The following is a 15,773-nucleotide window of genomic DNA, read 5'->3' on the forward strand; positions in this document are numbered from 1 at the left end:
GTGAAGGTGAGGATTCAGCTTTAAGGCTGGACAGTATCTGCAGCACCAGGGAGCTGCTCCTCAAGAGGAGGCTTCCCTCAGCTGGCAAGACAAAGCAGAGACCAAGGAGACTCTTCAAAAGCTATTAAAGGCCTCTTCCAAAAAGAATTTGGATATAAGAGCATTTCCTGCACTTGTGGAATTCAGTGCTGTAACTGGTGAGAGCACACCCAGCACGGAAACCCCGACTCCTGGAAATCCATGAACTTGGAGAAAGGCCGGGACGTCAACAAAGGCCTTTCCGTGGCCTTTGGGCTTAAATTCATATCCAGCTCCAAGTTTATATTTAGCTGACCAGAAAACACAGATCCTCATGAAGGAGACTTTTTTCACCTCACCTAATTCCAAGTGAATGGATTGAATGTGGTCACCCCACCCATGAGTGCCCAAGGCTGCTACAGGAGGAATAAAGGAGCTGCAGAGGAAGGTGAGATTTACCCTGGGCCACACAAGAGGTGAAGGCTCTGCAAGAATCAAAACCTGCAGGAAGTTACACCTGGAATTAATTCATGACTTCAGCACAGCTTAGTTTGGCACTTTCGCTGTTCGTGTTTTTGTGTTGTTCTGCGTATTTTACTCATCTTTGAAGTTGCTCTTCATATTAATTTAAAAATAATAATGCTAAAGTTTGTGTTTCGGAATTTTGAACAAGACAGACATGTTGAATATATACATACACACATATATTAATATATATAAATATTTTTTTTAATGCTCACTAATCACCTTTTTGCTCCCCAAACACTTCAGAAAAAAAAGCAGAACTCTCAAGGCCAGTTTCTCATTTTGCAACTAACTGAACCCAAACTTTCTGGCAGTGCAATGAACACTGGGAGTGCTGCACAAACCATCCCAGCTAAACAATTCTGACAGTCACCACTGGCATAGCTGCACTTGAACATGATGGCTGGGCATGTATAATGCACAAAAAGGAGATTACTATTAATATGCAAAAGCATTATGCATCAAAAGCCAGGCTGGCTCTGGCTGAAGGCTGTAACTCTTAATGAAAACTGAATTTGAACAAGAGTAGTAAATGATGTTATTTATTTTTTTTTCCTTACAAATGGACTTTTACCCATAAAGAAACTCCCCACCAAAGACTAAATGTGAAGGGGATATTTCTGCTCTCCTTGTGGCATGATTTAATCCCAGCATCCGAGCAGTAAGAGCAAAGAAGGTTTGTTTTCATGCTCTTTGGAAAATAAAGAAAGAATCATGATTTCCAATTTCATAAGTCTCCTAAACTTGATACTCAAAAAGAGAACTGTGAATCTGATACATGACACTGCTGTGCCTGAGGGCTTAACAGTTTATTTCTGTATTAGACTGAAACAACAAAATGAAAAAATGAAAATGAAAGCAATAAAAATACCTGAATTGACATAAAGAAATACACAGAATATGATCTACTTTTTAACTCAAATGGACTGCTGTACAAGGAATTAGAAGAAAAATCTCCCTATTGGCAAATTTTAGTATAAAGTGACAGAAGAGGAACCAGGCTTCAATATCCAAATAACTTCTATATATTACAGTAGAGCATTGACTGGGGGTTTTTTTTGTGGCTTTGTGGTTTTGGTTGGTTGTTTTGTTTTTTGGTTTTTTTTTGCCAAGTCTTGCCATGGCTGGAGGAAAAGATTTAATAATTATTTTTGGTTTTCTCTATTTAAATAAAGTGCAGCAAAGCCAGTGTTAGGACACAGAGTTTGTGATGGCAAGGAGTCAGAATTTTAGGAGAGAAAGTTAATCCAAGTGGCGTCTCCAGTCTCACCCTGGACACGACGTTTGAAATGTGCCCCCTTCATCTCCTGAAGGAGAAAAATGGTGTGCACTTACACACAGAGTCCTCCTTGTTTCATTTCTCTGAGCTCTCTCTTTATTCACAGCTTTCCTTCCCCTTCAACCACCCTTCAGAAGTTGTTTTTCTGTTAAATCTCGGAAGATTTAGGAACATCCATTTCTGGGGAGGAGAGCAGCTGGTTTCAGCAGAGAGAACAGTGAGGCAGTGGAGAAAGCAGAGCCTGGGCTCTGCAGGGCTGGAGCAGCCCAAGCACTGCCCTTGGCGCCTGCTCCTGCTCTCCAGGAGCAGGAAAATGAAGCCAAAATGCACAAAAGTGGCCAGAAAATGCAGCTGCCTCACAAACTGCACGGAGGTTTTCACACACACATGATGGGGGCTCACAAATGCATCAAATTGCTCATCAAATTCCACCTCACATATTCCAGGCAGGAATTGCACCCCAGTTCCCCAAAGACCAAGTGCAATCAGCACATCCAGTAGGGGTAAAAGCCCTACAAGAATCACAAGTTGCAAGAAGTTACACCTGGAATTAATGCATTACTTAGCACAGCTTAGTTTGGTACTTTCATCGTTGATGTTGTTCTGCATATTTCACTCATTTTTATCTTTGAAGTTGGTCTTCAGAGTAATTTAAAGATAATAATGCTAAAGTGTGTGTTTTGAAATGCTTCTTCTAACAAGGCAGACATTTGGAAACCCCACATATATATGAGTATATATATATATGTATATATATACACATATGTATATATATATACATATATATACACATATATATGTATATATATGTATGTATATATATATGTATGTGTATATATATCTATATATATATATATATTTTTTTTTAATACTCAGTAATCACCTTTTTGCTCCCCAAGGTAAATGGACAAAAAAAAAACCCAAAAAACCATGGGATCATTAGTCATACAGATATAATCATACTTCAATAAACAAAAACCCAAGGGCCACTGGGTTTTTTTCTCCATTAGATCCTCTCACATTCTCTCCTCTTTGATGAACTATGAAGATTCACAACAGATAAAGGAAAAGCAATTCAATATAGGACACTGCAATAAGGGACCTAGTTTGAAATACATTATCTGCAAAGACAGACAGTGTCAGGGTTCATAAGCCAAGATCAGCATCATCTCCTTTTCTGCAGCTGTGATGTTATTTCATAACACTGAACTGCACACAGCTCTTTCAAGAACTGTCTTTTTGCTTATAGGCAAAGCACAAGAAAAATGGTTTTCTATGGGCAGGCAGAATACCTGCTGATCTGTCTTAGTAAGAGGTTAAAACAAAATTCTCCAAATTGTTTGACAACTTATTTCCACATTCACAGAGTGCTCTTACTAAAACCTGTTTTGGAATCAATTCAGCTCCAGGATTGCCAAGTGGATTTTAGCAGCCTGCTGCTCCAAAGGTCCACTGAAGAGATTCATGCAACTGAAGCAAACAGGTCATGTTAGCATGAACACATGCCCAAATAAAAGGTTTTTATGTCAGGATTGAGCCCTTCTGCAGAGTTTTGAAGGAGATGGGTCAGGCAGCTGGAAATGCTCAGCTCCTTGAACTGCATCTGGCTCAACTCCTGTCTCTGCAGGTGCTGACAGGGACTCCCCACAACCTCCCCAGTTACACCAATCCAACATCACATCTGGGATGTGCACCCTTGATGGTGCTCCAGGCTCCCAAGCATGCCAGCTGGCTTTTGGAACCAGGAAAATCAGCTTTTCACTTGACTTCTTGCTGGCTCTCCAATTCACCACCTCCCCATGGCCACTAAACTGACATTTGGCAATGTCACCTGAAACAGGTGCAGAGAAGGGCTGGGAGGAGGAACACTGCTTTACCAATGTCACTTCCCCTTCTTTAAAGTTCCTGACTAAGCCAAAAACAAATCCTGGCCCTCTGAGCCTCCATGAGAAGCTAAACCCATCTACCCTGGAGCTGTGTGCAGGACTCCAACCCTGCTGAGCACACACAAGGGATGGAAGGGGATGGAAGGGGAGGCTGGCACAGCACAGGATCAGGAGGAGATCCCAGCCTGGGGTAGCCCAGGGCAGCCACAGCATTTCCCTCCTGCACTGGAGCTCTTGGAAAGCAAACTCATCTATCCACAGCAGATTCTGGGGATAAACCACTCGATTTCCATGCTCCACCAAGTGCAGGCACTGCCCTGCTCCCAGAACTGTGCTGCCCATCCTGAAGAGGATGCACAGGGGGCACCTGGGCACTGCCCTGCTCCTGGCAGGCCTGGCAAAGCCAGGGGCACACAATTCACCAGAGCCAAGCCCTGAGGACAGGGCAGGAGCTGCTCCTCTCCCCTCACAGCCCTGGCATCACCACAGGGGAGGCTGGAGCAGGAGAAGCTGAGCAGAGAGATCATCACAGTGAGCCCTGTGCTGCTGGGAGTGAGCACTGAGCTCCAGAGGGGAAAGGAAAATGACTCTGCAGGGCTGGTATGAGAGCAGAGAGGAGAGCTCAGCAGCACAGAGGAGAGCTCAGCAGCACAGAGCAGAGAGGGGACCTCAGCAGCACAGAGCAGAGAGGGGACCTCAGCAGCACAGAGCAGAGAGGGGACCTCAGCAGCACAGAGCAGAGAGGAAAGCTCAGCAGCACAGAGCAGAGAGGAGAGCTCAGCAGCACTGAGGAGAGCTCAGCAGCACAGAGGAGAGAGGGGACCTCAGCAGCACAGAGGAGAGAGGAGAGCTCAGCAGCAGCCCAGAGGAGGAGACCTCAGCGGCAGCACAGCTCCAAACTCCCAGAGTTGCCTGGCACAGCAAGAAAAGCCAATCCCTGCTCCAATTCAGCAGTTCAGCAACAACCCAGGGCTGCTCCTCAGGAATATAAACCCCATTCTAAAGCAGGGTTTTGGGAAAAGCTGCAGCAATCAGCCTCAGCAAGAATCTGCAGTGTCCAGCTGAAGACTAACACACATTGCAGCTCTTCCATCAGCACACCTACCAACAGCATCCTTCATGTATTCCAGTATCTTCTGCCTGCTTGGGAAGCACATCCCTATGTGGCAAAGGCTCTTTTCATTCCCTCCCTTTTAATATTTTCCATTAACATGTCTATTGCATGCTGGGTTTCTAAACCTCTACATAACTGGTGCATTTCAAAGCCTCTGGGCTCTCCTCCACAAGTGCAGCCGAAACCTTGAATCTGGGAACTCATGCACAGTTCTAAAAGAGAAATTAAGAGATTGTTGTTACCTGCAAGGCAGCCAACAAATGACACCAGGAACAGCTGCTCCCACAGCAGCAGCAGCATCTTCAGTCTCCTGGATTCAGTAATTCTGGCTGTCTCACAGGAACTGTGTGTTTGAGACTTTCAGGTGGCAAGGTTTAACCTGTTAAAAGAACAGACATAAAATTGAATCCCTTGATGGTCCTTAGGAATTGGCTTCCTTGATAATGCACTTTTAAATAAATACAAAGTTGACATATCCTTTAATGTTCCTTTTTTTTCCAGGTCTTAATCCCCCAACAGAAGGGCGCATCCATATTTCACATTTTTTCATGTACATGAGGTGCTGGAAGTTTTATTCTCCAGCAGGAGCAGAGCTGACAGCAAAGTTGATTCTGCAGTTCCCCCCAAGCTCCAGCACTGATTTATTTGTGAGATGCAGTGGATTTAAAGGAAGGGAGTAGATGAGGTGCAAACACAGAGAGTTCAGCAGCTGAACACACCTGGGAGGAGCAGCCTGGGCTGCACTTGCCTTGTGCCAGCCAGGCTGGCAGCAACACAAACCTGTGACTGATTTAATTAAAGCCATGTCCAACCCATCCTTTTTTGGTGCACTGGAGTGTGAGGTGCTCACTGGTGGCTTTTTTAGATTTAATTCCTCTTTGGACTTCTGCACCAGGTGCAATGAACCAATTTACTGCAATTTCTACCTCTGTCACTGGCCAGATGATAAACCCTGTGCCCAGCCTTACCAACCTATAATATTATTTCACTTGTATTTTTTTCCTAGAGTAGCTTTACAGTAATTTTTCTTTAGATGCAGGACAACTCTGGCCCATTATTTTCTGGATGTCACTTCCACAGCATCCTTTTTCTTCAGAGGAAGGGCAGACAGGCAGGACACAGCCCAGACTCAATGATTCCTTCTGGAATTAGCCTACAGATCACTGCATGGCCATATTAAGGTCAAGAAAGCAACTACTAACTCTGAGGAGCCAAATCTGAGCTGTCTGAACTTGATGTTTCCATGTGAACTACATTTTTTTTTTTAACATTAGAATTAAGGGTTTAATACTGCTGTAGAACAAGTGTTTGAATTTGTAGCTAAGCTCCCCAGAAAAAGAATTCAAACAGAGGGTCTGCTCTCTGATCCATCCCCAGCTTGTGATTAGCTAGGAGAATTTTCTCTCCTCCAAAGCACATCACCCTTTGCCACAAGGTATTGTATTTGTGTGCACCCCTGTGGCAGGAAGGAATGATGAATCTGACTCTGTGTTCTCAGCAGGCTCATTTATTATTTTATGATCCTATGTTATATTAAAGAATACTACACTAAACTATACTAAAGAATACAGAAAGGATACTGACAGAAGGCTAAAAAGATAATAATGAAAACTTGTGACTCTTTCCAGAGACCCCACACAGCTTGGCCCCAATTGGCCAATGAGTCAAACCAACTCACACCAGAACCCAATGGAACAATCACCTGTGGGTAAACAATCTCCAAACACATTCCAAAGCAGCAAAACCCAGGAGAAGCAAATCAGATAAGAATTGTTTTCCTTTTTCTCTGAGGCTTCTCAGCTTCCCAGGAGAAAATCCTGGGCGAAGGGATTTCTCCAGCCAATGTGAATGCCACAACAAGGGGAGTATTTTTTCCTCATCCTGGCATCCCTGGCTCCTGTGGGATTCACACAGAGCTGGCAGTGGCATCCTCCATCCAGTGCTCAAGTTCTTGCTTTCTCATTTTCCCCATGTGCTTCTAAACCAGGAAATAAGCCAATCCAGGCCCTCACATCTCTGTCAAATACCAGGTGTTGATCCCCCAGCAAAGCTGGCACAGAGGAAGGCTCACAGCAGGGATGCAGCAATTCCCAGGCACCTCAAATGGGAATATCCCACCCCAGGGCAGCTCCTGGGTACAATTTTAGGAGCCCCACCCAGGTTCTAACAGAACTCAGATGGAAAAACGTTGGTGATACACAACTGAAATGTCACTGGTTTCCAAAAGGAGTGATGGGAGTACAATAAATTCTGTTCATTTTTGCATGGTAAAACCTCAGCACAGTGTTTTGGCAAAAAGTTAGCTCTTCACAGAATATCCTGAGTTGGAAGGGACCCACAAAGATCCTAAATCCAACTCTCAGCCCTGCACAGGACCCATCCTGTGCCTCAGAGCATTGTGCAAACTTTTCTTTCAGCCAAATAAGAAGTGAGGTCACAGAGAAACCTGTTCTGTAGCAGATCTGCAATTCAAGGTTTTACTTTTCTTCTTTTCTGTTTGGTTTTTGGTTTTGTTTTATTTCTTTCCTTGGCAAAGCAAATCCACAAGAAAAATCCCAACCTAACAGAATCGAAACAACACAAAACCCACAAAAAAGGGCAAACAACAAAAAATCAACCAAACAACATAAAAAAACTTATTGTTGAAGCTGTACACTTGGATTGGCCATTGCTCTCCCTGTGCTTCCAAGGGGCACCCACAGAGCCTTCCCAAGGGAATGTTATCCATGGGAAATATTTATCACCATCCCAGCCCCTGGGACCCAGGAATTCCACAGCTGCAGAGAGGGGGACGAGGTGAAGCATCAATATTAAAATAGGTCACTCTTGTGTGTCAGCTTTCTTGCAGTCTTGCAAGGGAAAAAAAAATGCAGAGGCTAAATTAATTTGGTTTTGTTCTCCAAGTGCTCTGGGCAAAGCAGAACGTGATAGATCCATTTCAGGCCAGGAGAAAACTGCTTTGGTAGAAGTTAAAAAAAAATTGAAAATTTGATAGCTTTGTATATGGGTATAAAATCATAAAAATACATTTCAACCTCTGGCTGCATTATATTTTAATAAATTTTAGTATCTAAGAAGAGAATAGTAGCTACCAGCCAACACTGTAAGACTTAAATTGCTTTAAACACTTCATTTTCCCCATGTTCTGTGAGGTTTTGCTAATCTAGGATCTATTCCTGAATACCACTGCTTCATTTTAAAAGCACCACCACTTAGGAGTGCTCAGATTTCCAGCTCTGAGTCAGATAAATGCATCAATGATATCTGTTCTTTGCAAAGATGCAAACCCAGATGTGCTCCCAAAGCATGAATCTATTCAAGCTCCTCCTCAGCTCATTGCTCTCCTCTCAAGAAGAGGAGCCCAAAGAAGTTTTTTACTCTGCAGAGGGGAACATGGAGGGCTGCAAAGCAGAGCTGCCCCTGGCCAAGTCAGTGGGATCAGGCTGTTAACAGAGCCTTGGTCAGTGCCTGGCACTGGAGAAAGATTCTGCCTTGGACATTGCTCCAAAAAGGAAAAAAAAAATCAAATTCTGAGCACCACAGCAGCTCAGCCTCACTGTAACCTTTTATTTCTTACCCCGATGAGCTAAAAATGAAGATGTTAAAATCCCCAAATGTTGTATTAGAAAGGCTGCAGTGAGCTGCTTTTGGTAATGTACATATTCCAATTATTTCTGACATGGAAACAGCCTGCATCAAAGAAACCCACTGCCAATGAAGGGATCCAAAACCCAAGGACAGCATTGAGCATCTCTGTCACCTTCACAGCTCCTCCACAGCCCCAGCTGCTCCTCAGGTTCAGCCCCTTGCCTCTGGATTTTGTGTTCAAAACGTCCCATTTGAAAATTGCATTAAAATTTAATTTGTAAAATATCCGTATTAAAATGTCAATATTAATAAAGTATCAATTATTATAAAATTTCTCTTAATATTAAGAATAATTTTCTGTCCCCCTTTACAGAAGCAGAGGGGCAGATCCACATCATTATCTGGGGGGTTTTGGAAATAGGATTTAAACCGGCTCCTCCAAAATTCAACACTTTGTATGTAAAGGCCAGGAAGAATAAAGACAAAAAGCACCTGATGTGGTTGGAAAAGACTGTAAGGAAACAAAGTAATAGCCACATAATATGCAAAAGGAAATAGAACTTTATTTTTAAATCAGAAAGCTTCCTATTATTAGGCACTGCTCTGTCCTCAGAAGCCCAAGTTATTTCAAGGCAATAAAAAAGCAAAGCTGGGAAGTGGTGAGAAAAGCACCAGGAAAAATTAACAGATTACCTTTCTTTAGGATTAATTTCTTCAACTTTCAGAGAAAAGTCAATTCTCATGAGTTGCTCCAACCATTTTCTTGATGGAAACAACCAGTTATCCAGAAAAAAACTAAAACCCAAACAAAACTACCAGCCAAACAAATTAAGTAGGATAGGAGCACACACATATAAAAAAATTCATCTTGTTTTTTTCCTTTAAAATTAACCTTCCAGACCTTTGAACTTTCAGATCATATAACACGGCAAGTGATGCCCAAGAATGTCTGAAAGAAATAAAAAGTTTGGGAAAGGTTCAAGAGTCAGTAATTTTAGTCAGTGACCTTAATTTTTACTATACAGAGTCAAACATAAAAAAGAAGTAGTTCCCTAAAGGGGGAATTTTTATTTCTATATATATATAGAACTGGAACTTGTCAGAGCTGGCTGGACAGTTCATTTTAAACCTGGAGTTTGAGCAGGAGGAATTTGTAGAGTCATCGAGTCTAAATGAATCAGAAATTCCTGGAACTCAGGAGAGCTGTGGAGACCCAGAACTTATTATTATTATTATTTTTCTGTATTGATCACAAAGCTCAGCACAGAAAATCAAGTGATGTCCTGACACTAGAGGTCAGCAGACCTTTGCTAAGGCAGGGAATTACTAAAATCTCATAAAATCATGGAATTATTTGGGTTGGAAAGGACCTTAAAGATCATTTCGTTCCCACCTTGCCATGGCAGGGACACCTCCCACTGCTCCCAGCCCCAATGTCCAGCCTGGCAGGGCCTCATCTGGGTAAAATATGAGATTTATCCTCCAGTTAATGCTGAAGTCATCTCCACAGCACAGCACGAAAAGATGAGGTGCTGAACACTCCACAAGAAGCTCAAGCAGCCCATTTTATTTATTTTTCAGGGAGGGGAGTGCTCTCCATTTCTGATTATCCTCAGAATGAAATCAGCAGTTGCAGAAGTGACCCAATCCACCAGGCTTCCATGAGGAAACAGCTGAGCTGGAATTTCCTCATCACTGAGTCCAACCTCTGCCTCCCACTGTCCCTATCCAAGCCTGAAGGCACCAGTGCCACGATGGAAATATTCCAGTTTTGCATGGGAACTCCACATTTACCTCTCCATGGTCAATTAAAAAATAATTAGAAAAATGCTCCAGTCACAGGCTTTTGAAAACCCAAAGGAAAGAGAACTGAACCCCTGTGGTAGCTCTCCATTTGGACCTGATTTACCAAGGTGATCTTTCTCTAACACCAGGGAATCCCAGATTTTGCTTCAATGCCAACACAGCCCAGTTCACTTGGATCTGTGTTGAGATGAATCCAACTCAAAAGTGCTAAAGGTACCTGCAAATACCCAGGCAAGGCTGGGCTGTCCAATGGCACAGCTGACCAGTAATTATTTACAAAAATCAAACTGGTATCTGTCATCTGCTGCACTGAAGCAGAGATGGTTTCAGAGTTTAGCAGGGATTTTTGCCAGTTGAAGGAAAGAGTTAATTCAATTTGACACCATCCACCAGGCAGATCTAGAGAGTAAGAGATCAGAAAAAATGCATGGGAGAGATTGGAAAGGCTTTGGAAAACAGAACACAGAGGCAATATTGGCCAGCACAGAGGCAGCAGCTTCTGGAAGGAACACAAATGCATCCACTACACCTGCAAGGCTGTAAATAAAAAAGGATTGACCAGTTAAAAGCCACAGCAGCAAGACAAAGAACAGAGTTACAGAACCTGCTGAGCAATGCTGTGCCCTGCTCCTGAGATAAATTTAAGTAAGTTAAGTAAGTTAGGTGAGTTTAAAATGGTGCTCCAAGGAGAAATGGGATTGCTCCAGCTCCTGTGGGGTCTCATTAGCTCCCAGTTGCAGGGCAGCAGCACTCATTAGGGAGCTGCTGGCCAGGGAGCCCCTGGCCCTTCCTCAGCCCCCTGTCCCTGCAGGGGCACTGGCAGCAGCCAAACCCCCCTGGCCAAGCTGCAAGCACAGAATCAGCCAGGAACATCCACAGAATCTTCTCCATTCCTGAGCAGGGTTAAAGCTCTCTCCAGTGTGCCATTAGCAGAGGCCTAGTTAAAAGCATCATTTTATACAAAATTAATTTACAACAGCTTAATGTGGAAGAAGCAGCAACTGTTCTGTGGAGAGTTTTATTACAGCTCCTCCTGTCTGGCTGCATTTATGGGCTCTGAGGCACGGTCCCCTGCCTCCCCAGCCCATCCATCCCCTGCACTTGATCCAAAGCTCCCTGGAACCCAGCTCACACAGGTGGTGCTGCTCTGCAGAACGCCCTCCCTGGCCCTGGAACTCATTCCAGTCCCTCCTTCTCCCAGTGCAGCAGAGAACATTTGTAGTGATTGAACGGCCACTCTGCCCACAGCCAGTGCCACAGAACATTTCTGCTTTTTAGCTCTGATTCCTCACGACAGCCCAGCCCCTGCACACACCAGCAGGGTTTGCTCAGCTCCCTCCTGCAGCTCTGCCATCCCACTAATCACTAAAACACCTTTAGCTCAGCTCAGCCTTTACACAGGGAGTTATTCCACCTCAACAAAAAAATAAAAAATAAAAAATTAAGGAGTGCTATTTATCTTAAAGTCCTCAGGAATCCTGCTCTGTTTTAAGCCCATCAGCCTCTTCACATCCTGCCAGAGGATTTTGCTCTGCAGCACCTATGGAGACAGCTCAGCTCCATCAATCCTGGCACACCCATGGGAACACCTCACCCAAGAACCAGCTCTGCATTCTCCCCAAAGTTTTCTGGGAAATGTTCACTGGACTCTCTTTAAACTCTTGCCATTTTATCAGTTATGAGATGCAATTTTAAATTAGTAAGTCTGAAGCAACAGCAACTCAAAACCCAGCAAACACTGAAGACCAATTCCCACCACAGTGACCCAATCTCACGCCACGTGTGTCACAGACGTATTTTATGAAAATTCCTTTTGACAGGATTTCTCCTCCTGAGAAGCCTCAGAAGAAAAGAAAAACAATAATTATCTGCTGCTGTGGGATGCAACAGGGGCATCTTTGATTGGTCCAAGTGAGTTGTTTCTACTTGGTGGCCAATCACAGTCCAGCTGTGTTGGGATTCTGCTCAGTCACAAGATTTTATCATTCCTTTCAAGCCTTCTGATGAAATCCTTCCTTCTATTCTTTAGTATAGTTTTAATATATCATTTTCTTTTCATATAATATATATCATAAAATACCAAATCAGCCTTCTGAAACATGGAGCCCAGATTCTCATCTCTTCCCTCGTCCTGGGACCCCTGTGAGCACCACCACGGACGAGGACTTCATGGAAACCGTTTTTGGTGTTGGTGCAGTGAAGGTGTTCCAGTGCTAGAGCAGATTAATTTTTCATGCAGCTATTAAATTAAATCAGAATTATATTGCCCTCTTCTGCATTACATCCACACATTGAACTGCTGTGGAAATCTGCTTTATCTCATCTGCACACAGACTTTGTGTTTAACACCAAACTCACTCCCAGGCTCCAACCAAAACCTTCCTTCAGTGCCAAAATTGTACTTCCCAAACATACAGGAGAGAAGGATGTTAAAAACCAAATACTTGCAGGAAGAATTCTTTACCTGTGGCAACCCAGAATTTTGTATATTTAGCACAAAGAAGAGCTTGAGATTCTGTACAAGTGTTAATAAAATTGAAAAGTAGATAATCATATTCACCACTCAGTGCCAAAAGCCAACTTCAGCTGCTACTTTAAATATTTCCATTTATTACTCAGTAATTCAGTAATTGTTAAATGCCTTCTCAACCAGTGCCAGCACAAACTTGTGCATTTAAACCCATGCTGATGAACACAAAAATGTAAAAACTGCAATGCACCCTTGATGACATGACCTGTGCTCTGCCCATTAATTCTTCCTTTCTTAGAGTAACAATATTTTAAACTAATAATCAAGACTAAAAGTCTTTTTTTTTTCCCCAGAAGAGTGACCTGTCAAAAAATCAAGTATTTCCTGTTATTTTCAGGCCCCTGTTGTTGTAATTTTTGTGCCTGAGGCTTTCCCCTGTGACCTACCAATTCCAGACACCCTTTTGATAACATTTATGGGTCAACACCTTCAACCAGGCATCCCAAGGCAGGTACTGCCAGAGGTCAGGAATTCTGTGAACCCACATGACAGCATGTCACAAATCACTTCAAAATAATGTAGGGCTGGAGAATTATGATAAACAAATCAGAGCTGTTGGAATTTTTTAAAAAATCAACTATGAAGTTGGGTGACCTCTGGCTTGTGCAGCTGCAGTGGGGGAAAAGGTGAGACCTGATTTTTATTTCCATAAGAGGAATGACTCCCATGTCTGCATTTGTGTCCCAAACTCTCCAGGGCTGCCAGGAGCACAGGGAGCCTTGGGGTGGAGGAGAATTCAATGCTGGGTCAATTCTTAGTGCCTGAAAAGAAGGGTGACCATTGGAATCAGAGTGGTTTGGGTTGGAAGGGACCTTGGAGATCATCACATTTCACTCCTGCCATGGCAGGGACACCTCCCACTGTCCCAGGTGCTCCAGCCCCAGTGTCCAGCCTGGCCTTGGGCACTGCCAGGGATCCAGGGGCAGCCCCAGCTGTGCCAGGGCTGCCCACCCTAACAGCCAAGAATCCCTTCCTAATATCCCATATAAACCTACCCTTGTTCAATTTGAAGCCATTCCCTGTGTCCCATCACTCCATCCCCTGTCAATTGTCTCTCTCCAGCTTTCCTGGGGCTCCTTCAGGCCCTGCAGGGCCACCCTGAGCTCAGCCCAAAGCTTCTCCTGTGCAGGTGAACAATCCCAGCTGTGCCAGCCTTTCCTCCCAGCAGAGCTGCTCCATCCCTGGCATCATCCTGGAGCCTCCTCTGGGCTCTCTGAGCAGCTCCAGCTCCTCCCTGGGCTGGGCCAGGGCTGGGGCAGCTCTGCAGGTGGGAAATCACCTGGCAGGGGCAGGATCCCCCCTTTGCTGCTGGCACCAGCCCAGGGTACCTTCATGCCCCATTCCTCATTGCTGAGTCTGGAGCTTTGACCAGCACACTCAGAGCTGTCCCTGGTGAGGCACAAAAATCAGCATTTCTGTGCCAGCACCTTCCTGCCATCCACTACAAATCACAGCTTCAAAAGCCTCTTTCATCCTGCACTGCTGCCCCAATAAAAACTCCTCACTTTCCCCTGCATACATAATTCCCCTTTGATATTCCTTGGCCAGAACAAAGTTGATCTGTGCCTCCCTGGTGTCCAGCTGGAATTAACACCCACACCCCACATGGATCCCCAGGAATGCTGATCCATGCTGGCTGCCCAGGTTCCAAGGGTCACCTGCAGCAATTTGTCAACAGTTCCCTCCTCATCAAAAATTTACAGGCTGCTGAATTTCCAACGATGCTACAGCAAATGGTAAAACCGTCTTCCTCAAATATTTTTTTTTAACAGAATGTGCTGTTCTCCTTCATTTCTCTACTCAAAAATCACAGGGTAGGACAAGATCCTACACCTGAGCAAATCCCAGAAGTGAAATTCAAGCAGATCCTGAACGGAGGCATCCAGGGAGCAAAGTGACAACAGGCCAGCAAGCACTCCAATAAACAGAACAAAAAATCTGACACAAACATGAAGCCTGTCCTCAACTCCCTCCCAACAAAAAGACTGAAGACAAATTAAAAATGAGACAACAAAAAAACCAACCATAGACAGCCCATTAAATGCCACAAAACAGCAAAACAGACACTCCACCTAAAAAGTGCTGACAATATTACTCTGCAACTTAAAAGAATGTAAAATTCAACACAAAGATACTCTCAACATCCAAACGTACCAAAATTGACATCAGGGCAGTGTTTAACTTCTCCTAAGAGGTTACTTTGATTTTCATAGCTCCCTATGGCTGCTCTTGGTGCTAAAAACCCTCATCAAAATGAGCCCTGAGCCTGCCTGGTCCCTCTCACTACAGGAGAGGCTCAAAGTCCATCAGAGCAGGCACAAACAGCATTTCCAACCCACTGACCTCCCCTTACACTGACAACTAAAACTGCAACACATGAGGAAATCATTCTGTGCTGAATACCTCTAGAGCTGGCAAATTAAACAGTCAGACACTCTGGGATTGAAAAACTCCAGAGACGTTTTAGGGCAAACAGTAAAATGTGTAGCTACCTGCACATACACACATATGTATTTACAGAGAGATACAGGTGTATATATAAATGTATCAGTTTAATAACGTGTACTAAAAAGAGAACAGCAGAAAAGCCTCTTTCTTCTCACCCTCTTTCCTCCTCCCAAGTCTCATTAATGCTCAAGTGCCAACAAGAAAATTTATTCCATTTAAACGGCATTTCTGTCCTACAACCACCCCAGTACAGGAAGAGATCCTCCCAAGAGATTCCCCCACCACATCTTTAAAACACCCAATCCACCCTTAAAACATGACCTGGGCACTGCATTAGCCAGGAATTTTCCAGAAAATGCAGGACAGCCACTTCTTTTTCCCCTAGAGAAATGAAAAAGAATTCCTAAGGGATGTAAAGATGAGAACCTGCACCTCTCCCACCCAAATGCCACCATGGCACTGGGGCTTCCCACAAAGCCCTGGCCTCAACTTGGCTTTTAAATGGAAAATGCCTCCAAGACAGCAGATTTTAAACTCTTAAATAATGAATTTTAATGCAGACTTTTCTGGCCAATTTAC

General features: G+C 43.9%; 1 protein-coding gene across 1 annotated transcript in view; it reads right to left on the bottom strand.

The window, feature by feature from the left end:
- Window positions 1-15,773, bottom strand: part of CNTN3 (contactin 3) — a 104,781-nt gene that overhangs the window by 74,971 nt on the left and 14,037 nt on the right. The window contains exon 2 of the mRNA XM_077184599.1: window positions 5,065-5,201. Within this exon, the coding sequence (XP_077040714.1) occupies window positions 5,065-5,122 (58 nt within the window). The 5' untranslated portion in view covers window positions 5,123-5,201. The remainder of the gene's footprint in view (window positions 1-5,064; window positions 5,202-15,773) is intronic.

Source organism: Agelaius phoeniceus, chromosome 11 (genome assembly GCF_051311805.1).
Source record: "Agelaius phoeniceus isolate bAgePho1 chromosome 11, bAgePho1.hap1, whole genome shotgun sequence".
Classification (NCBI taxonomy): Eukaryota; Metazoa; Chordata; class Aves; order Passeriformes; family Icteridae; genus Agelaius; species Agelaius phoeniceus.